The sequence below is a fragment of the Oncorhynchus masou genome, unplaced genomic scaffold, assembly GCF_036934945.1.
Source record: "Oncorhynchus masou masou isolate Uvic2021 unplaced genomic scaffold, UVic_Omas_1.1 unplaced_scaffold_2775, whole genome shotgun sequence".
Classification (NCBI taxonomy): Eukaryota; Metazoa; Chordata; class Actinopteri; order Salmoniformes; family Salmonidae; genus Oncorhynchus; species Oncorhynchus masou.
This window is the reverse complement of record NW_027009204.1, coordinates 25,132-51,086: the sequence shown is the minus strand read 5'-3', so window position 1 is coordinate 51,086 and position 25,955 is coordinate 25,132. Positions and strand designations below refer to the sequence as shown.

The window sequence follows — 25,955 nt, the reverse complement described above, 5'->3', positions numbered from 1 at the left end:
TTTGGTTAGATGGAAACTTCAGACACGCAGTTGTCAATATATGCATTACAGTCATGCATATGCTATGTTGACTAATAAGTACGGTAATTCAATATTTTGTCAAGGATGTGTTATTTTTTACCCATCCTCTTCACAATATAAGACACCCTCTCATCCCTCCCTGTCTGTTATATCCTTCATGGTCCCACCAACAGGTAAAGTACGTACATCAAGTCAGTCTTTTGGATTAGAAACAATGGTGAATAGAATCAGTTGAAGACCAAATTATTACAGAGCTGAAAGTTAATTGAAATAAACTATTTCTTATCTTTGTAAATACATGTACAATGTATTAATGCAAACTAATTTATATTTACAAAATATTTATGTCATTTTTTGATGGATATAAATGAATGAAAGTAAATGCATTTAAAATGAATTATATTTGTTTTCTCTCCTGTCATTAGCTTTTCTATAATATAATCTAAAACAAAACTAATTTAGTTTTTACATCCATTTTTTCCCATGTCATTTGTTGACTGTGCATTTTAGTTTCCAGCCATGGGGACAACTTTCGAGCTTTGTGTGGCTGTCAGCCTATTCATAGGTAAGAATCACAGTTTACCTTTCAATATTCCATGTTATGTAATTACTACCAGAATTGAGCAAGTTGATTATTTGTTAATATCTAACATTATGGTGAAACATAAACAGTAGCTTGGCAAATTAAATCTTTCTTGCCTCCTCTCATTAGATAGTACATTTATGCTGTTTGTTCTGCAGGGAACACTACATTATAGACATGAAATACTGGTTATAAAGCTATGCAGGGGGAAGCAACAGCATCTGTACTGTTATGTACACAAACATTTGTATACAATCATGTCATTCAAGCAAAAACTAATTATTTTGTGCCTTACTAAATTGACACTTGACAGTCAGTGAATTCAACAAGAGCAGTCGGAGAAAGACAATTGTCCCTGTATTTAAGCTATAGTAAACTATTCATTATTAAACTGATATTACATTAGTCAAATGGTTGCAAAAAGAATGCAGATGCTCATCTGTAAAATTGTCTTTCTTCCTTTATGTTTTAGTGGTCAGTGGATCATGCCCAGTGGGGCGGGAGTTCATTACTGCCTTTATGCCTAACTATTTGCTGAGCTACCATGATGATCAGAGTCTTCAACTGGCCATAAGCACACAGGATTATCCAGCCATTGTTCAAATTCAGGTCAATGCAATCGGCTTCTCCACCTCAGTGAAAATAGATAAACAGAACACCAAATGGATCGCCATACCTGGTAACGCTGAAATTGGGGGTCCAGGAGCTTCCACCAAAACAGTGCAGGTCACCTCCAACTCTGACATCTCAGTGGTGGCCTTCAACTACAAGTTCTCAACCGGAGACAGCAGTGTGGTCTATCCAACTGACCAGCTGGGTACTGACTATGTGGTCTTCACCCCCGATGAGGGTCCAAGCAACATGCACAAGCTTATGTCTATTGTCAATGGCAAAGAGCCCAACAAGATCACGATCATCCCTGTCTCCAACATAAATCTCAGTGGCATGGATTCCTGGAAGCAAAGACAGGCAGTGATTGTTACCATGGACCCATACCAGGTCTACCTCTACCAAAGCTTCACCACTTTCACTGGGACCAGGGTCAAAGCCAAGCTCCCTGTGGCAGTCCTGGGGGGACACGAGTGCGTTGCAGATGGAGGCCGCTGCAATCACGTCTACGAACAACTGCTACCAGTGCAGAGCCTCTCCACCAATTACCTGGTTCCTTCCATGCACATGTCCAATTCAACTGACTTTGTAAACATTGTGGCCTCAGAGGACAACACTCTAGTGAAGATCTTTGAGGGAAAGGTATCCACTGCTAAAGAGCTGAAAGCGGGGCAGGCGTATGTGGTTTCTGTCCAACCCAAATATCCGCTGATCATCAAAAGTGATAAGAAGGTCATGGTGATGTACTTCAGCAACAACAAGCCCTACGATCCGTTCCTCACCAACATCCTCCCAACGTCTGATCTTGCCAACGAGTGGTCGGTGGACACGCAGAGCAAATTCGAGAGCACATTGGTCATTGTCTCCGAGAGGGAAGGGATCAACACCGTTAAAGTCTGTGAGAAAAATACATGTGTGAAATCTCTCCAATGGACATTATTCAACTCAGACCCTAAGTACATGTGGGTAAATATTCCATTGGGAGAGAAGCAACAGCATTTCTCCATCAAAGGCGACTCACTCATGGCTGTTTACATTTATGGTGGCATGCCAAGAGACGGCTATGCTACAACAGGAGTATGTTCCAAAGGTAAGCTATTTAATTGACACATCCACTTAACTGGCCTATTGACTGCCCCTCAACACCTCCCTCGTTAAATAGGACAACTATTAAACAACACAATGCAACGCAACACAAAAAAACTAAACGCAACGCAACACAACACAACAAATGCACTGCATGAAAACTAGAATTAGTCTTGAACATTGCTTCTGTACTCCCTCAGGCACTGCCCCACCCACACTACCACCAGACCCATGTGAGAAAGTCAAATGCAGAGAAAAAGAAGAATGTACAAAGGGGTTTGTGTCCACATCTCCAAAGCCACCTGCAGGGCTGTGGGGGACCCCCACTACCTCACCTTTGATGGGGAGCGGTTTGACTTCCAGGGCACCTGCTCTTACGTCATGGCCACGGTTGTTAAATCTGAACCTGGTCTCATCCCGTTCACTGTCCTGACCAAGAACAACCACAGAGGGAACAAGAGGGTGTCTTTCGTAAGGAAAGTCTCAGTCACAGTCTATGGGCTGACTGTTGTGATCAGCACGCATAAAGGGAAGGTTGAGGTGAGTAACAAGAGACCAGAGGGAAATGATCAGAGTTGGGCTCGGTTCCATGGTAAATTTGGTCAATCCAGGAGATGAACTGAGTGGTTTTTCCATATGCTTATTGATCTTTTCTTAGGTGAATGGTGAGGATGTCTACCTGCCTGTGACCCTGGCCGGAGGAAACCTAACGGTGGTGTATAGTGGCAGCTATGCTGTTCTGAAGACAAACTTTGGCCTGAAGGTTATGTACGACTGGAACATGAAGTTCTACATCACTGTCCCCAGCAGCTACTTCCGCACCCTGGGTGGGCTCTGTGGGAACTACAACGGGGATCACAACGACGAGTTCACTAACCCCAAAGGTAACAAGGAACCCACAGTGGTGAAATTTGCCCAGAGCTGGAGAACTGAAGATGGCGACTTGTTCTGTCATGATGACTGTCAAGGGGAATGTCCTATCTGCACTCCGGCTCTCCAACAGAAATACAAGGAAGAAAAGTTATGTGGTCTCTTGGCCAAAAAAGACGGCCCATTCGCAAGCTGCCACAAGGTCCTGGACCCAGGCGTGTTCATGGACAACTGTGTATTTGACGTCTGCATCAATAAAGGCATCTACCAGTTCCTCTGTGAGAACATGAAAAGCTACAATGATGCCTGCTTGGCTGAGGGAGTCAAAATTAGCCCTGAGTGGAGGACAATCACTGCATGCCGTGAGTTTCTTTCTTTCCAGACATTTCATAAAGATTTTTAGATTGCACTTTTCACTATTATTTACATATATTTTCTCATTTCACATTTGCAGCACTGGAATGTCCATCAAACAGCTATTATGAGGCATGTGGCACAGCTTGCCCTGCATCTTGTTCAGATCTAGCTGCCGAAGCAAAGTGCAAGGAACCCTGTGTGGAGACCTGTCAATGCAACAAGGGCTTTGTCCTCAGTGGAGACAAATGCGTCTCCAAGGAGAGCTGTGGCTGCTCTTATGAAGGACGATACTACCCGTCTGGAATGAAGTTCTGGGAAGATGACAAATGCACCAAGCAGTGTGAATGCAATCCAGCAACAGCCAAGGTTGAATGCAAAGCAACAGCATGCAAGAAATCAGAGGTGTGTGGCCTGCAGAGTGGTAAGAGAGATTGTTACCCAACATCTTATGCCACCTGCCAAGGTTCAGGCGACCCCCACTACCGTACGTTTGAGTGACCAGGGATTGACTTGAGGAGCAGTATGCCCCACGTTCTCTCCAAATTGGTCAGTAAAGGCTTGTGACAAGTCTCAGCGCCTTTTGAGGTGCTTGTAAGGAATCAGAATAGGGAGGAACACGGCAGAGTGTCTTACACAAAGACAGTCACCATCACTGTCTTCAAACATCATCATCATGAGTAAGACAACCCTGGCAAAGTATTGGTAAGCTACCTTAAAATGTTATCCATTCCTAATGAATGACACATAATTGCCTTCTGGGTCTATTTTGTCAATGAGCATTTATGATTATACTACTTAATGTAAGAAGAAATATCAGGACATTATCATCCTTCATGTTCCATTCAAGTTTCTTTCTCTCTTTCCAGGTCAACAACCAGTATGTGAACTTGCCATTTGATGTAGAAGGCGGCCAACTGTCCATCTTCCGCAGTGGAGTATTTCGGGGTGGTGAAGACCAAATTTGGCCTGACACTGAAGTTCAACTGGAACAACCCGTCTCCCTAACCCTCCCAGCACCTACTCAGACACTCCATCGGAGGCTCTGCGGAAACTGGAATGGCCAACGGAACGACAATCTCCTCAAACCAGACAGGAGCCCTGCTAACACCCCAACTGTATTCGGGGACAGCTGGAAGGTAGGAATGACCCTGGCTGCTCCAGCGACTGTGACGGCAAGAAGTGCCCCACCTGTGACCACAGCCTGATGCTAGATTACCAAACAGGGAAATATTGTGGCAGGATCACAGACAAAAACGGTCCGTTCAAGCACTGCCACGCCAAGGTGGACCCCGAAATTGCTATGAGGACTGTGTGTTTGATATGTGTATGTACCGTGACATGCCCTCTGCCCTCTGTAACGCCCTCAGCACCTACACCACTGCCTGCCAGGATGCCCTGCCAAGGTGGAACAGTGGAAGTCGGACAGCTTCTGTTGTAAGTAGTGCACAGACACATATCATCAGATGTATGTTCAAAACAACTACCGTAACAATTTTGATCATTACTCTAAGTCATAAGTGATTTGTCTAGCTAACAGCTTCTGGTTCCAACATTAAATTCTATCATGTTTGACCTACTGTGTTGTAAGCGTCTTCCTGTAAGACCAACAGCCACTATGAGGTGTGTGCCTCAGAGCTGCCCCCAGACCTGCAGCGGCCTCGATGAGCCTGAGAGCTGTGGGAACTCCCTGTGCACTGAGGGATGTGTCTGTGACGAAGGGTTCATACTGAGTGACAGCGAGTGTGTGCTGCTGGCTGAATGTGGCTGCGTTCACCAAGGCCAGTACTACCAGATGGGCCAGGTGTTCTTCCCCAACGGCCAGTGCAAAGCGCTGTGTGTGTAACAAGGATGGAACGTGGAGTGTAATGTAAAGTTTGCCTGCGGTCCCAGTGAAAAGGTGCCAGGTCCAAGGGGGTGCAGGCCTGTGTACCCATGAGCACGGGCACCTGCCATGTGAGCGGGGCCAGGAGATTCCACTCGTTCGATGGCAGCTGCTTCAGCCTACACGGGGACTGTGTGTACAAAATGTCAGAGGTTGTGGAGAAAGACGGATCGATGGCTCCATTTGTTGTATCAGTGCAGCAGTTGACCAAGATGGATGATGCAATGGTCACCAGGAGGGTTGACATACAGGCCTACAAATACAAGATATCTATGTCTCCCAGAGTTATATGGGAAATAATGGTAGGTTTCTGTCTTGATCTATTCATTTCAGTATTAAAAAGCAACACTTCATTAGAAAAACTGATGTTTTCAATCTTTTCTCCTTTCACAGGTGGATGACGTTACAGCAAATCTCCCACTGTCACTCGGAGATGGAAAGGTCAGGGCCTACCAGAACGGCATTAACATCGTCGTGGTAACAGACTTTGGCTTGATGGTGACCTACGACACCGTTGCTGGCGCCATCATACAGCTTCCATCCATTTACAAAGGTGTTACCGGTGGTCTCTGTGGCAACTATAATGACAAGAAGGAGGATGACTTCCTGCTGCCCAGTGGGTTGCAGGAGCCGTCTGTGGAGAAGTTTGCAGCGGGGTGGTTGGTGGTTCAGGAAGGGTCAAATGTCAGACAGGATGTGACGGTGGCTTGAAGTGTCCTCCCACCAGTGGACCCCCACCGGCTTGGCATCATGAAGTCAACCAAGGGTCCATTTGCCCAATGCCATGCTGTTGTGCCACCACAAGAGCACTTTGAGGGAAGTGCATGAAGGAGGGAGAGGTGGGGATGCCCTGTGCCGCCACTTACAGACATATGTGACTTTCTGTCAGGTATCCGGTGGCCTTGTCAGCAGCTGGAGATCTGACCAGTTTTTGTCGTGAGTGAATTTTGATATTTGGAAGTTAATTTTCCTTATCCTGGTTTATCTCAGTGTGCAATATTTTTCTGACCTAATGCTCTGCTGAAAAACAATTGAAGCTGAAGCTGATTTAAGTTTTTTGATAACATACGTCTCCTCCCATTTCCATCTGTCCTCTAGCTCTGACGTGTCCAGCTAACAGTCACTATGAGTTGTGTGCCGACACCTGTTCTTCTACCTGTTACTCTCTCAGCGAGTCTCCAAAATACCCACTATGCCAGGAGGGCTGCCAGTGTAGCGACGGCTTTGTGTTTGATGGTGGCAAGTGTGTCCTACTGGAGAACTGTGGCTGTGTGGTTGATGGACACTATTACAAAGGTGATCACTGGTTTATTGTGTATCGACAAATAAACTGCCATATCATATATTAACAAATCTATGTTATCCTAAAGTGATTATTACAAATATAGGCCTATATCTGTTCTACGCTAAATGCAAATATAAAGTGGAAATCATATAATCAATCACTATCCTTGGTAAATATATGTATTGTTTACAATCATCCTATGGTTACCACCATAGTATAAACACTCAATGATATCATTGACATGTTTTGCTGATTTTCAGTCTGGCCAGTCTGTGATCCTGAGCAACTGTTCTGAGACCTGTAGCTGTGCCGCAGGAGTGTTCTGCAGAACTCACAGTGCAAAGAGGGTCAGAAATGTGGGATGAAGAATGGAGATCATGGACTGCTACAGCATGAGTAAAAATACATAAACAATAATAAAACCAAACAGATATGGCTTTGTGTTAGTACACATTTGGATGTAGAATTATACGCTATTGATGTTCTATTTTGATATTACTGAGCAAGATATGTCAGCATCTCTAATCACATTTTGTCAGACCCCTGTGAGGACACTGAGTGCCGTGAGAAAGAAAACTGTGTGGTGATGAACAGTAAGGCGATATGTGTGGCCCAGTCCACGGCCACCTGCAGGGCTGTGAGACTGCCTCACCTTTGATGGGGAGCTTGGGTTTGACTTCCAGGGCACCTGCTCTTACGTCATGGCCACGGTTGTTAAATCTGAACCTGGTCTCATCCCGTTCACTGTCCTGACCAAGAACAACCACAGAGGGAACAAGAAGGGTGTCTTTCGTGAGGAAAGTCTCAGTCACAGTCTATGGGCTGACTGTTGTGATCCTTGCGCATAGGGAAAGGTTGAGGTGAGTAACAAGAGACCAGAAAGAAATGATCAGAGTTGGGCTCGGTTCCATGGTAAATTTGGTCAATCCAGGAGATGAACTGAGTGGTTTCCATATGCTTATTGATCTTTTCTTGGAGTGAATGGTGAGGATGTCTACCTGCCTGTGACCTGGCCGGAGGAAACCTAACGGTGGTGTATAGTGGCAGCTATGCTGTTCTGAGAAGACAAACTTTGGCCTGAAGGTTATGTGCGACTGGAACATGAAGTTCACATCACTGTCCAGCAGCTACTTCCGCACCCTGGGTGGACTCTGTGGGAACTACAGGGGGATCCTGACGAGTTCACTAACCCCAAAGGTAACAAAAGACCCACAGTGGTGAAATTTGCCCAGAGCTGGAGAACTGAAGATGGCGACTTGTTCTGTCATGATGACTGTCAAGAGAATGTGTCTATCTGCACTCCGGCTCTCAACAGAAAATACAAGGAAGAAAAGGATATGTGGTCTCTTGGCCAAAAAAGACGGCCCATTCGCAAGCTGCCACAAGGTCCTGGACCCAGGCGTGTTCATGGACAACTGTGTATTTGACGTCTGCATCAATAAAGGCATCTACCAGTTCCTCTGTGAGAACATGAAAAGCTACAATGATGCCTGCTTGGCTGAGGGGGTCAAAAATTAGCCCTGAGTGGAGGACAATCACTGCATGCCGTGAGTTTCTTTCTTTCCAGACATTTCATAAATATTTTTGATTGCACTTTTCACTATTATTTACATATATTTTCTAATTTCACATTTGCAGCACTGGAATGTCCATCAAACAGCTATTATGAGGCGTGTGGCACAGCTTGCCCTGCATCTTGTTCAGATCTAGCTGCCGAAGCAAAGTGCAAGGAACCCTGTGTGGAGACTGTCAATGCAAGAAGGGCTTTGTCCTCAGTGGAACAAATCCATCTCCAAGGAGAGCTGTGGCTGCTCTTATGAGGACGATACTACCCGTCTGGAATGAAGTTCTGGGAAGATGACAAATGCACAAGCAGTGTGAATGCAATCCAGCAACAGCCAGGTTGAATGCAAAGCAACAGCATACAGAAATCAGAGGTGTGTGGCCTGCAGAGTGGTAAGAGAGATTGTTACCCAACATCTTATGCCACCTGCCAAGGTTCAGGCGGCCCCACTACCGCACGTTTGATGGCAAGAGGTTCGACTTCAGGGAGACGATGTGCTTACGTTCTCTCCAAATTGGTCAGTAAAGACGACAAGTCTCTAGGCGCCTTTTGAGGTGCTTGTAAAGAATCAGAATAGGGGAGGAACACGGCAGTGTCTTACACAAAAGACAGTCACCATCACTGTCTTCGAAACATCATCATCATGAGTAGGGACAACCCTGGCAAAGTATTGGTAAGCTACCTTAAAATGTTATCCATTCCTAATGAATGACACATAATTGCCTTCTGGGTCTATTTTGTCAATGAGCATTTATGATTATACTACTTAATGTAAGAAGAAATATCAGGACATTATCATCCTTCATGTTCCATTCAAGTTTCTTTCTCTCTTTCCAGGTCAACAACCAGTATGTGAACTTGCCATTTGATGTAGAAGACGGCCAACTGTCCATCTTCCGCAGTGGGTATTTCGGGGTGGTGAAGACCAAATTTGGCCTGACACTGAAGTTCAACTGGAACAGCCACGTCTCCCTAACCCTCCCCAGCTCCTACTCAGACCTCATCGGAGGGCTCTGCGGAAACTGGAACGGCCAACGGAACGACAATCTCCTCAAACCAGACAGGAGCCCTGCTAACACCCCAACTGTATTCGGGGACAGCTGGAAAGTGGGGAACGACCCTGGCTGCTCCAGCGACTGTGACGGCAAGAAGTGCCCCACCTGTGACCACAGCCTGATGCTAGATTACCAAACAGGGAAATATTGTGGCAGGATCACAGACAAAAACGGTCCGTTCAAGCACTGCCACGCCAAGGTGGACCCCAGAGAGTACTATGAGGACTGTGTGTTTGATATGTGTATGTACCGTGGCCATGCCTCTGCCCTCTGTAACGCCCTCAGCACCTACACCACTGCCTGCCAGGATGCCCCTGCCAAGGTGGAACAGTGGAGGTCGGACAGCTTCTGTCGTAAGTAGTGCACAGACACATATCATCAGATGTATATTTCAAAACAACTACCGTAACAATTTTGATCATTACTCTAAGTCATAAGTGATTTGTCTAGCTAACAGCTTCTGGTTCCAACATTAAATTCTATCATGTTTGACCTACTGTGTTGTAGCGTCTTCCTGTAAGACCAACAGCCACTATGAGGTGTGTGCCTCAGGCTGCCCCCAGACCTGCAGCGGCCTCGATGAGCCTGAGAGCTGTGGGAACTCCCTGTGCACTGAGGGATGTGTCTGTGACGAAGGGTTCATACTGAGTGACAGCGAGTGTGTGCTGCTGGCTGAATGTGGCTGCGTTCACCAAGGCCAGTACTACCAGATGGGCCAGGTGTTCTTCCCCAACGGCCAGTGCAAAGAGCGCTGTGTGTGTAACAAGGATGGAGACGTGGAGTGTAATGTAAAGTTTGCCTGCGGTCCCAGTGAAAAGTGCCAGGTCCAAGACGGGGTGCAGGCCTGTGTACCCATGAGCACGGGCACCTGCCATGTGAGCGGGGCCAGGAGATTCCACTCGTTCGATGGCAGCTGCTTCAGCCTACACGGGGACTGTGTGTACAAAATGTCAGAGGTTGTGGAGAAAGACGGATCGATGGCTCCATTTGTTGTATCAGTGCAGCAGTTGACCAAGATGGATGATGCAATGGTCACCAGGAGGGTTGACATACAGGCCTACAAATACAAGATATCTATGTCTCCCAGAGTTATATGGGAAATAATGGTAGGTTTCTGTCTTGATCTATTCATTTCAGTATTAAAAAGCAACACTTCATTAGAAAAACTGATGTTTTCAATCTTTTCTCCTTTCACAGGTGGATGACGTTACAGCAAATCTCCCACTGTCACTCGGAGATGGAAAGGTCAGGGCCTACCAGAACGGCATTAACATCGTCGTGGTAACAGACTTTGGCTTGATGGTGACCTACGACACCGTTGCTGGCGCCATCATACAGCTTCCATCCATTTACAAAGGTGTTACCGGTGGTCTCTGTGGCAACTATAATGACAAGAAGGAGGATGACTTCCTGCTGCCCAGTGGGCTGCAGGAGCCGTCTGTGGAGAAGTTTGCAGCGGGGTGGTTGGTGGTTCAGGAAGGGGTCAAATGTCAGACAGGATGTGACGGTGGCTTGAAGTGTCCTCCCACCAGTGGACCCCCACCGGCTTGTAGCATCATGAAGTCAACCAAGGGTCCATTTGCCCAATGCCATGCTGTTGTGCCACCACAAGAGCACTTTGAGGAGTGCATGAAGGAGGGAGAGGGTGGGGATGCCCTGTGCCGCCACTTACAGACATATGTGACTTTCTGTCAGGTATCCGGTGGCCTTGTCAGCAGCTGGAGATCTGACCAGTTTTGTCGTGAGTGAATTTTGATATTTGAAGTTAATTTTCCTTATCCTGGTTTATCTCAGTGTGCAATATTTTTCTGACCTAATGCTCTGCTGAAAAACAATTGAAGCTGAAGCTGATTTAAGTTTTTTGATAACATGCGTCTCCTCCCATTTCCATCTGTCCTCTAGCTCTGACGTGTCCAGCTAACAGTCACTATGAGTTGTGTGCCGACACCTGTTCTTCTACCTGTTACTCTCTCAGCGAGTCTCCAAAATGCCCACTATGCCAGGAGGGCTGCCAGTGTAACGACGGCTTTGTGTTTGATGGTGGCAAGTGTGTCCTACTGGAGAACTGTGGCTGTGTGGTTGATGGACACTATTACAAGGTGATCACTGGTTTATTGTGTATCGACAAATAAACTGCCATATCATATATTAACAAATCTATGTTATCCTAAAGTGATTATTACAAATATAGGCCTATATCTGTTCTACGCTAAATGCAAATATAAAGTGGAAATCATATAATCAATCACTATCCTTGGTAAATATATGTATTGTTTACAATCATCCTATGGTTACCACCATAGTATAAACACTCAATGATATCATTGACATGTTTTGCTGGTTTTCAGTCTGGCCAGTCTGTGATCCTGAGCAACTGTTCTGAGACCTGCAGCTGTGCCGCAGGAGTGTTCACCTGCAAGAACTCACAGTGCAAAGAGGGTCAGAAATGTGGGATGAAGAATGGAGTCATGGACTGCTACAGCATAGGTAAAAATACATAAACAATAATAAAACCAAACAGATATGGCTTTGTGTTAGTACATTTGGATGTAGAATTATGCACTTTATTGATGTTCTATTTTGATATTACTATGAGCAAGATATGTCAGCATCTCTATTGCACATTTTGTCAGACCCCTGTGAGGACACTGAGTGCCGTGAGAAAGAAAACTGTGTGGTGATGAACAGTAAGGCGATATGTGTGGCCCAGTCCACGGCCACCTGCAGGGCTGTGGGGGACCCCCACTACCTCACCTTTGATGGGGAGCGTTTTGACTTCCAGGGCACCTGCTCTTACGTCATGGCCACGGTTGTTAAATCTGAACCTGGTCTCATCCCGTTCACTGTCCTGACCAAGAACAACCACAGAGGGAACAAGAGGGTGTCTTTCGTGAGGAAAGTCTCAGTCACAGTCTATGGGCTGACTGTTGTGATCAGCACGCATAAAGGGAAGGTTGAGGTGAGTAGCAAGAGACCAGAGAGAAATGATCAGAGTTGGGCTCGGTTCCATGGTAAATTTGGTCAATCCAGGAGATGAACTGAGTGGTTTTTCCATATGCTTATTGATCTTTTCTTAGGTGAATGGTGAGGATGTCTACCTGCCTGTGACCCTGGCCGGAGGAAACCTAACGGTGGTGTATAGTGGCAGCTATGCTGTTCTGAAGACAAACTTTGGCCTGAAGGTTATGTACGACTGGAACATGAAGTTCTACATCACTGTCCCCAGCAGCTACTTCCGCACCCTGGGTGGACTCTGTGGGAACTACAACGGGGATCACAACGACGAGTTCACTAACCCCAAAGGTAACAAGGAACCCACAGTGGTGAAGTTTGCCCAGAGCTGGAGAACTGAAGATGGCGACTTGTTCTGTCATGATGACTGTCAAGGGGAATGTCCTATCTGCACTCCGGCTCTCCAACAGAAATACAAGGAAGAAAAGTTATGTGGTCTCTTGGCCAAAAAAGACGGCCCATTCGCAAGCTGCCACAAGGTCCTGGACCCAGGCGTGTTCATGGACAACTGTGTATTTGACGTCTGCATCAATAAAGGCATCTACCAGTTCCTCTGTGAGAACATGAAAAGCTACAATGATGCCTGCTTGGCTGAGGGGGTCAAAATTAGCCCTGAGTGGAGGACAATCACTGCATGCCGTGAGTTTCTTTCTTTCCAGACATTTCATAAAGATTTTTAGATTGCACTTTTCACTATTATTTACATATATTTTCTAATTTCACATTTGCAGCACTGGAATGTCCATCAAACAGCTATTATGAGGCGTGTGGCACAGCTTGCCCTGCATCTTGTTCAGATCTAGCTGCCGAAGCAAAGTGCAAGGAACCCTGTGTGGAGACCTGTCAATGCAAGAAGGGCTTTGTCCTCAGTGGAGACAAATGCATCTCCAAGGAGAGCTGTGGCTGCTCTTATGAAGGACGATACTACCCGTCTGGAATGAAGTTCTGGGAAGATGACAAATGCACAAAGCAGTGTGAATGCAATCCAGCAACAGCCAAGGTTGAATGCAAAGCAACAGCATGCAAGAAATCAGAGGTGTGTGGCCTGCAGAGTGGTAAGAGAGATTGTTACCCAACATCTTATGCCACCTGCCAAGGTTCAGGCGACCCCCACTACCGCACGTTTGATGGCAAGAGGTTCGACTTCCAGGGAACGTGTACTTACGTTCTCTCCAAATTGGTCAGTAAAGACGACAAGTCTCTGGCGCCTTTTGAGGTGCTTGTAAAGAATCAGAATAGGGGGAGGAACACGGCAGTGTCTTACACAAAGACAGTCACCATCACTGTCTTCAGAAACATCATCATCATGAGTAGGGACAACCCTGGCAAAGTATTGGTAAGCTACCTTAAAATGTTATCCATTCCTAATGAATGACATAATTGCCTTCTGGGTCTATTTTGTCAATGAGCATTTATGATTATACTACTTAATGTAAGAAGAAATATCAGGACATTATCATCCTTCATGTTCCATTCAAGTTTCTTTCTCTCTTTCCAGGTCAACAACCAGTATGTGAACTTGCCATTTGATGTAGAAGACGGCCAACTGTCCATCTTCCGCAGTGGGTATTTCGGGGTGGTGAAGACCAAATTTGGCCTGACACTGAAGTTCAACTGGAACAGCCACGTCTCCCTAACCCTCCCCAGCTCCTACTCAGACCTCATCGGAGGGCTCTGCGGAAACTGGAACGGCCAACGGAACGACAATCTCCTCAAACCAGACAGGAGCCCTGCTAACACCCCAACTGTATTCGGGGACAGCTGGAAAGTGGGGAACGACCCTGGCTGCTCCAGCGACTGTGACGGCAAGAAGTGCCCCACCTGTGACCACAGCCTGATGCTAGATTACCAAACAGGGAAATATTGTGGCAGGATCACAGACAAAAACGGTCCGTTCAAGCACTGCCACGCCAAGGTGGACCCCAGAGAGTACTATGAGGACTGTGTGTTTGATATGTGTATGTACCGTGGCCATGCCTCTGCTCCTCTGTAACGCCCTCAGCACCTACACCACTGCCTGCCAGGATGCCCCTGCCAAGGTGGAACAGTGGAGGTCGGACAGCTTCTGTCGTAAGTAGTGCACAGACACATATCATCAGATGTATATTTCAAAACAACTACCGTAACAATTTTGATCATTACTCTAAGTCATAAGTGATTTGTCTAGCTAACAGCTTCTGGTTCCAACATTAAATTCTATCATGTTTGACCTACTGTGTTGTAGCGTCTTCCTGTAAGACCAACAGCCACTATGAGGTGTGTGCCTCAGGCTGCCCCCAGACCTGCAGCGGCCTCGATGAGCCTGAGAGCTGTGGGAACTCCCTGTGCACTGAGGGATGTGTCTGTGACGAAGGGTTCATACTGAGTGACAGCGAGTGTGTGCTGCTGGCTGAATGTGGCTGCGTTCACCAAGGCCAGTACTACCAGATGGGCCAGGTGTTCTTCCCCAACGGCCAGTGCAAAGAGCGCTGTGTGTGTAACAAGGATGGAGACGTGGAGTGTAATGTAAAGTTTGCCTGCGGTCCCAGTGAAAAGTGCCAGGTCCAAGACGGGGTGCAGGCCTGTGTACCCATGAGCACGGGCACCTGCCATGTGAGCGGGGCCAGGAGATTCCACTGCTCGATGGCAGCTGCTTCAGCCTACACGGGGACTGTGTGTACAAAATGTCAGAGGTTGTGGAGAAAGACGGATCGATGGCTCCATTTGTTGTATCAGTGCAGCAGTTGACCAAGATGGATGATGCAATGGTCACCAGGAGGGTTGACATACAGGCCTACAAATACAAGATATCTATGTCTCCCAGAGTTATATGGGAAATAATGGTAGTTTTCTGTCTTGATCTATTCATTTCAGTATTAAAAAGCAACACTTCATTAGAAAAACTGATGTTTTCAATCTTTTCTCCTTTCACAGGTGGATGACGTTACAGCAAATCTCCCACTGTCACTCGGAGATGGAAAGGTCAGGGCCTACCAGAACGGCATTAACATCGTCGTGGTAACAGACTTTGGCTTGATGGTGACCTACGACACCGTTGCTGGCGCCATCATACAGCTTCCATCCATTTACAAAGGTGTTACCGGTGGTCTCTGTGGCAACTATAATGACAAGAAGGAGGATGACTTCCTGCTGCCCAGTGGGTTGCAGGAGCCGTCTGTGGAGAAGTTTGCAGCGGGGTGGTTGGTGGTTCAGGAAGGGGTCAAATGTCAGACAGGATGTGACGGTGGCTTGAAGTGTCCTCCCACCAGTGGACCCCCACCGGCTTGTAGCATCATGAAGTCAACCAAGGGTCCATTTGCCCAATGCCATGCTGTTGTGCCACCACAAGAGCACTTTGAGGAGTGCATGAAGGAGGGAGAGGGTGGGGATGCCCTGTGCCGCCACTTACAGACATATGTGACTTTCTGTCAGGTATCCGGTGGCCTTGTCAGCAGCTGGAGATCTGACCAGTTTTGTCGTGAGTGAATTTTGATATTTGAAGTTAATTTTCCTTATCCTGGTTTATCTCAGTGTGCAATATTTTTCTGACCTAATGCTCTGCTGAAAAACAATTGAAGCTGAAGCTGATTTAAGTTTTTTGATAACATGCGTCTCCTCCCATTTCCATCTGTCCTCTAGCTCTGACGTGTCCAGCTAACAGTCACTATGAGTTGTGTGCCGACACCTGTTCTTCTACCTGTTACTCTCTCAGCGAGTCTCCAAAATGCCCACTATGCCAGGAGGGCTGCCAGTGTAACGACGGCTTTGTGTTTGATGGTGGCAAGTGTGTCCTACTGGAGAACTGTGGCTGTGTGGTTGATGGACACTATTACAAGGTGATCACTGGTTTATTGTGTATCGACAAATAAACTGCCATATCATATATTAACAAATCTATGTTATCCTAAAGTGATTATTACAAATATAGGCCTATATCTGTTCTACGCTAAATGCAAATATAAAGTGGAAATCATATAATCAATCACTATCCTTGGTAAATATATGTATTGTTTACAATCATCCTATGGTTACCGACCATAGTATAAACACTCAATGATATCATTGACATGTTTTGCTGGTTTTCAGTCTGGCCAGTCTGTGATCCTGAGCAACTGTTCTTGAGACCTGCAGCTGTGCCGCAGGAGTGTTCACCTGCAAGAACTCACAGTGCAAAGAGGGTCAGAAATGTGGGATGAAGAATGGAGTCATGGACTGCTACAGCATAGGTAAAAAAAATACATCATTAATAATAAAACCAGTGTGTTAGTACATTTGGATGTAGATTTATGGACTTTATTGATGTTATGTTTTGATATTACGATGAGCAAGATATGTCAGCATCTCTAATGCACATTTTGTCAGACCCCTGTGAGGACACTGAGTGCCGTGAGAAAGAAAACTGTGTGGTGATGAACAGTAAGGCGATATGTGTGGCCCAGTCCAAGGCCTACTGCTGGTTGTTCGGTGACCCTCACTATAGCACGTTCGATGGCCAGCCCTTCTCCTTCATGGGTACCTGCTCCTACATTCTGGTGAATACGACGGGCAAAGATCCCTCCCTGCCTCAGTTCAGCATCCAGACTAAGAACGAGCCGCGAGTCAACTCCAAAGGCTCCTTCCTCAAATCAGCCAACATAGACCTGAGTGGTCACAGGATCACCATTCTCAGTGGCCAAAGAGGGACAGTGGAGGTGGGTGGCTTCCAGTTATACTTGATACAGATTTTCCAAGTTGAAGTTGAATGTAAGAATCCTCAATGCTCTCCATCTGCTTTAAGTCCTCTTTAATTCCACCTCTCTCTCTCTTGTCTCAGATTGATGGCATTAGGTCTGACCTCCCTGTGAGTTTGGAATCTGGCAACATCAGAATCACGGAGTCTGGTATCCAAGGGACCATCCAGACAGATGTTGGCCTGAAGATCACTTTTGACTGGACCGCCTTCTTCATGGTGACCATCAGCAGCAGTTACTACGACAACCTCGGTGGCATTTGTGGCAACTACAATGGTAACAAAACAGACGACTTCACCACTCCCACAGGTGTGCTTTCAGCAAATACCACGGCGTGGGTGGCATCCTGGAGTGTTGCCGACGGTGATCCATTCTGCCGGCATGTCTGTAATGGCAACTGCCCCACGTGCTCAGAAACAGACCGGGCACTTTATACTGGACCAAAGTACTGTGGTTTGATGACAGACGGAGGGGGCCCATTTCACCAGTGTCATAAGAAAGTGCCGGTGAAGGAGTTTGCCTCAGACTGCCTCTATGATGTGTGTCTGAATGAGGGTCGACACGAAGTGTTGTGTGAGACCTTGGCTAACTACGTGGCCAAATGTCAGCAGGCTGGGGCTGTTGTCTCACCACTGTGGAGAAAGGCCTCCAATTGCCGTAAGTTCTCAGCTAAAACAAAACATCACATTTAGGAACTCAGACATTCTGAAATGTGTATAATGTGTAAAATGAATTTGCAGAATGTATTAGGACTACATTTGTGATGTTTGTTTTTTCTCAACTCGAACAGCCCTGGCTTGCCCATACCACAGCCACTATGAGCTATGTGGCACTGCCTGCCCTGCTTCCTGTGCCATTCCCAATGTCCCCGAGATCTGTTCCAAAGTCTGTGTGGAAGGCTGCCAGTGCGACGTGGGTTACGTGCTCAGTGGTGAACACTGTGTCAGCAAGGAGACAGGGTGTGGCTGTACACACAATGACCATTACTACCTGCCTGAAGAAACCTTTTGGGAGGGCAACACATGTCAGAGTAAGTGTGTGTGCGACGGAGCCACACAGAAGTTGGTGTGTATGCCTAGGAAGTGCAAGGCTAGTGAGCACTGTGAAGTGGTCAACGGGGTTCAGGACTGCTACCCTTTCAGCTTCAAGACCTGCTCAGCACAGGGGGACCCCCACTTCCGCACCTTGATGGGAAGCGCTCGACTTCCAGGGAAACTGTATCTACAAGCTGGCGGGGGTCTGCTCCAAAGATCCCGATCTGGAGAGCTTTGAGGTGACTCTGGAGAACAACAACAGGGGCAGCACCAGAGTCTCCTACGCCAAGGTGGTGACTGTCATTGTGTTGGGAAGTAGTTACACCGTCACAAGTGATTATCACGGCAAAGTTCTGGTGAGTAATAAAGGTCCTATCTATTTTGTATAATATCCTGTTTTGAAGGGGGGGGAAATTAGTCTTACGGAATAGTATCCATTCCACTCTCTATTTTTACTGGACTGTATTTAGGTGAGCGATGTCCTGACATCTCTGCCATACTACTCCAACAACACTGAGTTCAGATCTACAGAAACAGACGTTTTGCTGTACTGGAGACCTATTTCGGTCTCAAGGTCTCCTTGACTGGTCCAGCGAGGTGAGGGTGAAGGTCCCGAGCACCTACCACAACGCCATCTGTGGTCTCTGTGGCAACCTCAATGACGACCCTGATGACGACCTGCTTCTGCCCAACGGGGAAAAGCCCATGAGTCCCAAGGAGTTTGGAAACAGTTACTGGGTAGCTGACGTACCGGGCTGCTCCCACAGTGCAAAGATTGTGCTGTTGTAGACATCCCCCTTATAAAGCCCAAATATGTCAGCGCCTGTGATGTCATTGTGGATAAGAGTGGTCCCCTCAGAGACTGCATTGGTAGAGTGGACTCTGATGAGTACAAAAGAGACTGCATCTATGACGCATGATCCTCAACAATGGCCTACTGACGGCAGCCTGTGACATCATCACCAACTATGTAGAAGAGTGTCAGGAGAAGGGAGGGAAAATTGAGGTCTGGAGGAGTAAAGACTTCTGCCGTAAGTTCTCTGGTTTTGTATCACTAATCTTCAGGTTTATGATGAGTCGCAATTCATAAATTCTTTAAACAGAATCTGACAGTAAAATTAGACTGAAAATTCCGAAACCCTACATTTTAAATGAAATCACAGAACTGTAAAATTGTAACTGATTCCACAGACCTTTCTTTCTCCCTGTGTGTTTTCAGACCTCCTGTCCAGAGAACAGTGTCTACAGCCTCTTGGCCTCCGGGTGCCCGGCCACATGCTATTCCATGTCCTCTGCCCCAGGATGCACCACTCCTCAGGGAGGGCTGTCAATGCAAACCTGGTTTCCTGCTGAGCGATGACAAGTGTGTCCACGTGAAGAACTGTGGCTGTCACCACAAGGGTCGCTACTTTGTGTCCGGCGAGGTCTTCTATAAGGAGAACTGCCACCACCGCTGCAGCTGTAACTCCGGCAGATGGCCTGTGAGGTGGCGCTGCGGTCCGAAGACCGTGTGCGGTGGTGAAGGGGGTCAGGGGCTGTTACATTATCAACAGCAAAGATTCAAACAACCAGTCATGGATTGAAAAACTCCTTAACAAATATGTAAAACCTGTACATATCAAGGTTGGAGGCTAGAACATTTTAATTTTTAAATAAGATCTCATGGATCTAAAATATCCTTTAAAAACTTCCCTTTCATGTCCAGGTTGTAGGCTAAAGCATTTCAACATAAAATAGTAAAATTACCTTCAAATTACCTTCTGTATGTGATAACATATTCTGAACTATATAATGTTGTGAGGGATTATGAGTACTCATGCATGGAATTGTTATTTAGCTCTGTATTTGTTATAATCCAAATATAATCCCATAATTGTGATCAGATTATCTCTGTATGCATGTATCTCTGTCTATCCTTTAGCCAATGATAATAACTGACAATCAATAGCTTTATAGTTTTATCCATCTCCATAGTTCTCACCACTGTATCACTGCCCAGCCAACAGTTCCATTCCCCGAGATTAGGAAACCTTGAGAAGTACTCCTATGCTATCATAGGTTCCTCAGAAGCCTAGCCAGCTCGGCCCAAACACAGTTTAACACAGTTTTTTTCATTGGCACACACACACAAGTTCAAATCCTAAACTACGCCTTGCTCAGACAGTCTGTGTTTTTCCACTATACAGATACATTGTTTAACCCAATTCTGACTAAAACTACACACATCATCAGATTATAATTTTATGATTCTAATCAATTTCATACAGTTATAAGGTTTCAGAGTGGAATAATTTTTTCATTATCTTTCAACATATACATTATTGTATCACCTTCACAACTTTCAAAAGCCTAATAATAAACATATAGCAGCAAAAAATGAGTCCGTGTCATCTGTTTATCCAGCATTTAGTAGTAATGGTGGAATTACCACAGTTTTGGTTTAATCAGATAACTCAAAACCTCTCAATTCATTCAAAACAAAACTGTTGAGTATATTAATCTTTGTATATGCCATGCCATATTATATACTGCTTCTGCCCACTGGGCACAGTTGTCAGTTCAATGTCTAATTTTGAATTATTACTTGTGAGGTATTGAGTTGTCAACGTGAAATCAGCAACACGTGTCACCATGTCATTGGATTTTCGATTAAAAGTTTGGTGAAAAAAGACAATGACCTTACATTGATGACTTTTTTGCAAATCCAATCAGTTTTTCTCATTAATTTAATGTCATAATATAGATTTTGGGGTTGAAATTACTTCGGAAACAACGTTGATTCAACCAGTTTTTGCTTGGCGGGTGTTATTGCAAAATAACACAAATCAGTTTGGTGGTTTGGTTATGGTATTGTTGTGGCTATTGGAATTTCTTTCTCTCCAGACAGCATACGTTTGACAGTAATTTCAGCTAAACAAATGTTTTATGTTGACATCAGTACTACACCACAAACGGACACTGCTGATCAGATAACACACAGCTGTTGGTATTACGTTCTTGGATCAAAGATTGTATTGATTATATATTTTCTGGAATACCACTCTCTTTCCTACAGGGCTAAAAGCCACTATGCACTGTCAATACATTCTACAGTTATCTCTGTTAACTCTACTCTCCCTGCCAGGTACCGTTTTTATCTTTGTTTCAGTTAATTATACATGTTAGGGTTAGGGTTTTCTCATCACAAGGACAATGATGTTTTCAATCGCTGTTTTCAGGCACACTGGCAAAGACCTGGTCTGTTTGGTACCGTGACAGGGACACGATTACCGTTATCTGTGCATCAAAGGCTCATCAGTGGTATTTGACTGTATATACAGCTACCCAGCTACTAAGAAAGTTGGAAGAAAGATATGGTTCACTCCGAGAGGCGATACAAAACTAGATGGCTCACAGCAAGGAGATGGAGTGTTTAACACATCTGGACTGACTAATAAATCAAGATACAGTGGAAGAACAGAGTTTTATGACCAAGACAATAACTGCACACTGAAATTCTGAAGATGACAGTGGCAGATTTTTCTCCAGATTTGAGTCAAATACAAGTAATCACGCCCCTCCAGGGATTTACAGGGTCATTGGGTGTGGACCTGAAAATATCAGGTAAATCTCGATTTTATGTACATGTCATCATACCAAACAATTAAATTATACAGAATACCCAGTAATTAACCCTTCAACAAGTCCTATATTTGTTATACATGTTTCTTCTTCATGTCATTCTTATCCCTAAGTTAAATGAAAATGGCTCTGTTAAAGAGAGAGACAACGTCACCCTGGCCTGTACCTCCTCCACCTGTAAACCTCCTCAAACAGAGTCCCTCTGGTTTAAAACAGGGATGGCTTGCCGAGGCCCAAGAAAGTGACTTTTTTTGTTGCACTAAAACATGCAAAACCTCCCTGCTAGGGGGAAATGCAGGTTTTAACTAATTAAACAACAAAGAATATGATCTGCATGTAGTTTCTGTGTAAAATAAAAAGTGAATAATATGAACATAACTCACAGCTAAAAAATGTAAAAAGAAAGCAATCCAATCTTATTTGTTGCCTAGGCTTTACTGCAAATGACACTCAAAAAAAAAACTATACACTAATATTGCAGTTAACCCTGATAGCCTTTATAATAGAATGCTTGTAACCACATAAATATTGCACTTGGGAAATGCTGCATTCTGTTGTTATGTAAATTGTCACAAATCCGCTTCCTAGTCTGTTTGCGCCTGTGTTTCTGTCCTGGAGTGTGTTTCCGGTGTCCTGGAACGCACCCTGTCTGGTTGCCGGGCGAATTAGGCTTGTTGGGAGATCGATGTTCACCCGCACCTGTATCCCATCAGTAATCTGCACACCTGTCCTGATCATCACCTCTCCCCTTCAAAAGCTCTTACCTGACATCCATTCCCTGCCGGATCGTTAGCCATGAACAGTATGTTGTGCCCACGAACCAGCCTCCAGTTTATAGAGTTGTTTTGTTTTATTTGTTTTGTACGTCTTGCTTGCCTGTAACTTACCGCCGTTTGTTTTGTCTACAGCCATTCACCCGGAACCCATACCCCATCCCTGTCTGCTCGTCGCCAGTGTGTTGTTATCCATTGGGTCTGCCTATCCACTCCCATCAACCCACCTCCGCTGCCCGCTCCTCCACCCGGAACTATCAACCTCCACGTTCTCATTGATTAATAAATACTCACCATCTTTATACTCACCTTGTCCTGGTCTGCTTCTGGGTCCAATTCTGGTAAACTCTGACAGTAAATGATTGACTGAGCCTTGGATACAGCCAGTATTACTCAAATGTGCATCACTCGTTTGCTTACAGCCAGTAGTGATCCAACCCCCAAAACTTTACTTATCGAATATACACAAATGGCCACCCACTCCTGGTGGGCAGTATCGCCTAGGTCCACTTTCCTCTAATGACACTGGGTGATACTCCTGTGGTCTAGGACAGGCGTGTCTACACCAATACTGGTGGATGTGAGATGCAAGTCAGCAAGATTTTTTCAGTAGTCAGCTATCTTCAAGTTGTTGTTTTTCTTCTCAGTGGCCAATGTAAATTTCAGTTGGCATGGTTGATTCATTGTCTATATGAATGTATAAATGCAGTACTACCAACATACAATCAAATTAATACACACAGACCAATGTTTTCTGTACGTCTGCTACCAGATGCTCCAATGGACGTTTCTGTTGAGGTCAGCCCGAGCCACGAGGTAGTGAAAGGCAGTCGTCTGACTCTGACCTGCAGCAATAACGCCAACCCTGCAGCAGAGACCTACACCTGGTTCCAGAGGACAGGAACGCAACTTCACTAAGATTAGGGATGGGGAAAGAACACACCTTCCTCGAAATAGATTCTGATGACAGTGGACTGTACTTCTGTATGGCCCAGAATGCCGTTTGATCACAGACCTTTGCAGAACTGGAGTTGAAAGTTAAAGGTACTGCAACACTTCTGCACTTCTTGTATGTCACGCTGTTGTGATGTCTGCCCTGTGTATCTCAACAAAACAATGGCAGACAGGGATATGAAGTTACAATATATGATGTTGCATGTCATCTGTGGAATATTTTGGAGGAAATATTTTATATTCAATGGTCTAATCAGTGTTAATTGTGTATTTTCTCTTGTGTTCCAGAATCAGCCCATTTAATGGTGGTCCTGGCAGCATTTGGGGCTCTCTTCCTTGTCACAGCAGTGATTGTGGTGCCCCACATTTACATAAAAAGGTGAGTGGTTTGAAAATGTCTTAAAAAGTACTAAACATATATTATAGTGCACCGAAGGGTCCTCTCTCCCCTATCTCTTCTTTAGAAATGTATAGAATTATATTCGCCTCATTCCCCTCCCTCTTCAGCTGTGTACACAAATGAAAATACACTGTCTACAGGCTTGATGTCGTAATCATGTCACAACTGAGACTTTCACAACTTCTTTATTTCCAATGTTCTTTCGAAAAGATTTACCATACTGGCATCGACAACCACCAACTGTTGGTTTGGTTGGCCCACAGTGGAAAGTTACTGAAAAGCATGACAGGCTATTTAGTTGGCCTTTATGGCTGAATTCTCACTTTGTTGTATCATCCACAGACAGAAGTTGAATACGGCCGAGAAGAAGCTTCCAACCAAACCAGTCCCCTAGGTAGGTGATCAGAGGAAAGGAAAGTACGAACAGTGGCCTTACTGTGGTTGTCATTGCAAATGTGGTTGTCATTGCGAATGGGCTATGTTGTCATTGTGAAAACAAACCTTACACATGGAATTTATTGTTCTGTTTATCTTAAATAAAAACAGCTTGTATGAAAGTTGAATGGTAAATGTGGAAATTAATCCCATTGAACTTTGAGTTCATTAAAATATGCCAATGAGTAGAAAGAGAGTCATTCTATGTCAGGGGCCAGTGCTCAGTATTTTGACTGTATTCTGACTGTTAGATACAGAAAGCAACCTTGTCTAGACCAGAGGACATCTATGAAAACATGAAATGGTCAGCCAAGCCGATCACTGATCCTGATGACATGAACTACGCAGAGCTCAATATCAGGCCTGCTCCTTCACCCAGGTAAATAAACACAGAGTGAGTGAGACACTCAAAGTAGATTGCACAAGGAAAATAATGTGTATCAAAACCATTGCATAATAACTTGCAAAAAACGTGTCCCCAACAATGCAACAACAGGCTTACATTACGTAGTATCTGTAATATAGTAATAACTACTAGGTAAATACAAATATAGATCTGCACTAAAACCTGTTCCCTTTAAAAGGATGCAGCGGAATAACAAGGTAGAGGATGACGATGCAGTAATCTACAGACAACTGCAAACACACTGAGGTGGTCAGAGAACTTTGATATCTGGACCTCAAGGCCTACAGTATGGTAAACTCAAGAAAAGTGAATGACAAAAAGTATGTTTAAGTCACGTTTTTTAAATAGCAAAATACAAGCTGTTATACTGTATGTGTATGTACAAACCATGTACAGTGTACAATGTACAAAATAAACAGTAAAAAAGTGGATAATTATACAAATACAAACATAAAATGATTTACATGAGCACACAGGGTATAAAATTGTTAAACTTGGGTCAAATGTTTTGGGTAGCCTTCCACATGCTTCCCACAATAAGTTAGGTGAATTTTGGCCCATTCCTCCTGACAGAGCTGGTGTAACTGAGTCAGATTTGTAGGACTCCTTGCTTGCACACGCTTTTTCAGTTCTGCCCACAAATGTTCGATTGGATTGAGGTCAGGGCTTTGTGATGGCCACTCCAATACCTTGACTTTGTTGTCCTTAAGCCATTTTGCCTTTGGAAGTATGCTTGGGGTCAATGTCCATTTGGAAGACCCATTTGCGACCAAGCTTTAACTTCCTGACTGATGTCTTGAGATGTTGTTTCAATATATTCCCATCATTTTCCTTTCTCATGCTGCCATCTATTTTCTGAAGTGCACCTGTCCCTCTTGCAGCAAGCACCCTCACAACTCACAACATGATGCTGCCACCTCCGTCCTTCGTGGTTGGGATGGTGGTCTTCGCTTGTAAGTCTCCCCTTTTCCCCTCCAAACATAATCATGGTCATTATGGCGAAACAGTTCTATTTTGTTTCATCAGACCAGAGGACATTTCTCCAGAAAGTGCGATCTTTGGCCCCATGTGCAGTTGCAAACCATAGTCTCGCTTTTTATGGCGGTTTTGGAGCAGTGGCTTCTTCCTTGCTGAGCGGCCGTTCAGGTGATGTCAATATAGGACACATTTTACTGTGGATATAGATACTTTTGTAACTGTTTCCTCCAGCATCTTCACAAGGTCCTTTGCTGTTGTTCTGGGATTGATTTGCACTTTTCGCACCAAAGTACATTCATCTCTAGGAGACAGAACGCGTCT

The 25,955-nt window shown here is 45.1% G+C and overlaps 6 protein-coding genes and 1 long non-coding RNA gene across 7 annotated transcripts; all 7 read left to right on the top strand.

Annotated features, from left to right (window-relative positions):
- The first annotated feature begins 190 nt into the window (after positions 1-190).
- On the top strand, positions 191-4,024 carry LOC135533889 (IgGFc-binding protein-like). The gene is made up of 7 exons (XM_064961090.1): positions 191-199; positions 532-586; positions 1,077-2,303; positions 2,500-2,575; positions 2,608-2,839; positions 2,958-3,531; positions 3,690-4,024. The coding sequence occupies exons 2-7, from the start codon at positions 541-543 to the stop codon at positions 4,022-4,024; spliced, it is 2,490 nt and encodes an 829-aa protein (XP_064817162.1). The 5' UTR covers positions 191-199; positions 532-540.
- Positions 4,025-5,444: 1,420 nt separating this feature from the next.
- LOC135533887 (IgGFc-binding protein-like) lies at positions 5,445-7,351 on the top strand. The gene is made up of 5 exons (XM_064961089.1): positions 5,445-5,710; positions 5,802-6,085; positions 6,298-6,344; positions 6,507-6,704; positions 7,233-7,351. The coding sequence occupies exons 1-5, from the start codon at positions 5,459-5,461 to the stop codon at positions 7,349-7,351; spliced, it is 900 nt and encodes a 299-aa protein (XP_064817161.1). The 5' UTR covers positions 5,445-5,458.
- Positions 7,352-8,892: 1,541 nt separating this feature from the next.
- Positions 8,893-14,308, top strand: LOC135533886 (IgGFc-binding protein-like; the record flags this gene model as incomplete). Its single annotated transcript, XM_064961088.1, has 10 exons — positions 8,893-8,930; positions 9,095-9,665; positions 9,820-10,418; positions 10,510-11,053; positions 11,215-11,411; positions 11,661-11,799; positions 11,946-12,271; positions 12,390-12,963; positions 13,056-13,660; positions 13,823-14,308. Coding segments are annotated over exons 1-10 (4,071 nt in total), but the record flags the coding sequence as incomplete, so codon positions are not given.
- A 4-nt stretch (positions 14,309-14,312) lies between these two features.
- LOC135533885 (zonadhesin-like) lies at positions 14,313-14,979 on the top strand (the record flags this gene model as incomplete). Its single annotated transcript, XM_064961087.1, has 2 exons — positions 14,313-14,394; positions 14,549-14,979. Coding segments are annotated over 2 exons (513 nt in total), but the record flags the coding sequence as incomplete, so codon positions are not given.
- On the top strand, positions 14,946-16,425 carry LOC135533892 (IgGFc-binding protein-like). The gene is made up of 4 exons (XM_064961091.1): positions 14,946-15,146; positions 15,238-15,781; positions 15,943-16,139; positions 16,390-16,425. Exons 1-4 carry the CDS (start codon positions 14,988-14,990, stop codon positions 16,423-16,425), a joined length of 936 nt encoding a protein of 311 aa, XP_064817163.1. The 5' UTR covers positions 14,946-14,987.
- On the top strand, positions 16,399-18,856 carry LOC135533884 (IgGFc-binding protein-like). Its single transcript, XM_064961085.1, has 5 exons — positions 16,399-16,529; positions 16,666-16,994; positions 17,117-17,690; positions 17,824-18,250; positions 18,661-18,856. Exons 1-5 carry the CDS (start codon positions 16,496-16,498, stop codon positions 18,854-18,856), a joined length of 1,560 nt encoding a protein of 519 aa, XP_064817157.1. The 5' UTR covers positions 16,399-16,495.
- Positions 18,857-23,926: 5,070 nt separating this feature from the next.
- LOC135533883 (uncharacterized) lies at positions 23,927-25,612 on the top strand. Its single transcript, XR_010454604.1, has 3 exons — positions 23,927-24,209; positions 24,502-24,629; positions 24,835-25,612. It is a non-coding gene; the product is annotated as an uncharacterized LOC135533883 (long non-coding RNA).
- Positions 25,613-25,955: the final 343 nt, after the last annotated feature.

Bases quoted from the DNA above. Each gene is read 5' to 3' on its own strand.
- LOC135533892 (XM_064961091.1), top strand. From the start codon at position 14,988: ATGTCAGAGGTTGTGGAGAAAGACGGATCGATGGCTCCATTTGTTGTA. The intron at 15,147-15,237 runs GTAGTTTTCTGT...CTCCTTTCACAG, and splicing joins GAGTTATATGGGAAATAATG to GTGGATGACGTTACAGCAAA. The intron at 15,782-15,942 runs GTGAGTGAATTT...TCTGTCCTCTAG, and splicing joins GAGATCTGACCAGTTTTGTC to CTCTGACGTGTCCAGCTAAC.
- LOC135533884 (XM_064961085.1), top strand. From the start codon at position 16,496: ATGAAGAATGGAGTCATGGACTGCTACAGCATAG. The intron at 16,995-17,116 runs GTGGGTGGCTTC...CTCTTGTCTCAG, and splicing joins GCCAAAGAGGGACAGTGGAG to ATTGATGGCATTAGGTCTGA. The intron at 17,691-17,823 runs GTAAGTTCTCAG...CAACTCGAACAG, and splicing joins GAGAAAGGCCTCCAATTGCC to CCCTGGCTTGCCCATACCAC.
- LOC135533889 (XM_064961090.1), top strand. From the start codon at position 541: ATGGGGACAACTTTCGAGCTTTGTGTGGCTGTCAGCCTATTCATAG. The intron at 587-1,076 runs GTAAGAATCACA...TTTATGTTTTAG, and splicing joins GGCTGTCAGCCTATTCATAG to TGGTCAGTGGATCATGCCCA. The intron at 2,840-2,957 runs GTGAGTAACAAG...ATCTTTTCTTAG, and splicing joins CGCATAAAGGGAAGGTTGAG to GTGAATGGTGAGGATGTCTA.
- LOC135533887 (XM_064961089.1), top strand. From the start codon at position 5,459: ATGAGCACGGGCACCTGCCATGTGAGCGGGGCCAGGAGATTCCACTCG. The intron at 5,711-5,801 runs GTAGGTTTCTGT...CTCCTTTCACAG, and splicing joins GAGTTATATGGGAAATAATG to GTGGATGACGTTACAGCAAA. The intron at 6,086-6,297 runs GTCAAATGTCAG...ACTTTCTGTCAG, and splicing joins TGGTTGGTGGTTCAGGAAGG to GTATCCGGTGGCCTTGTCAG.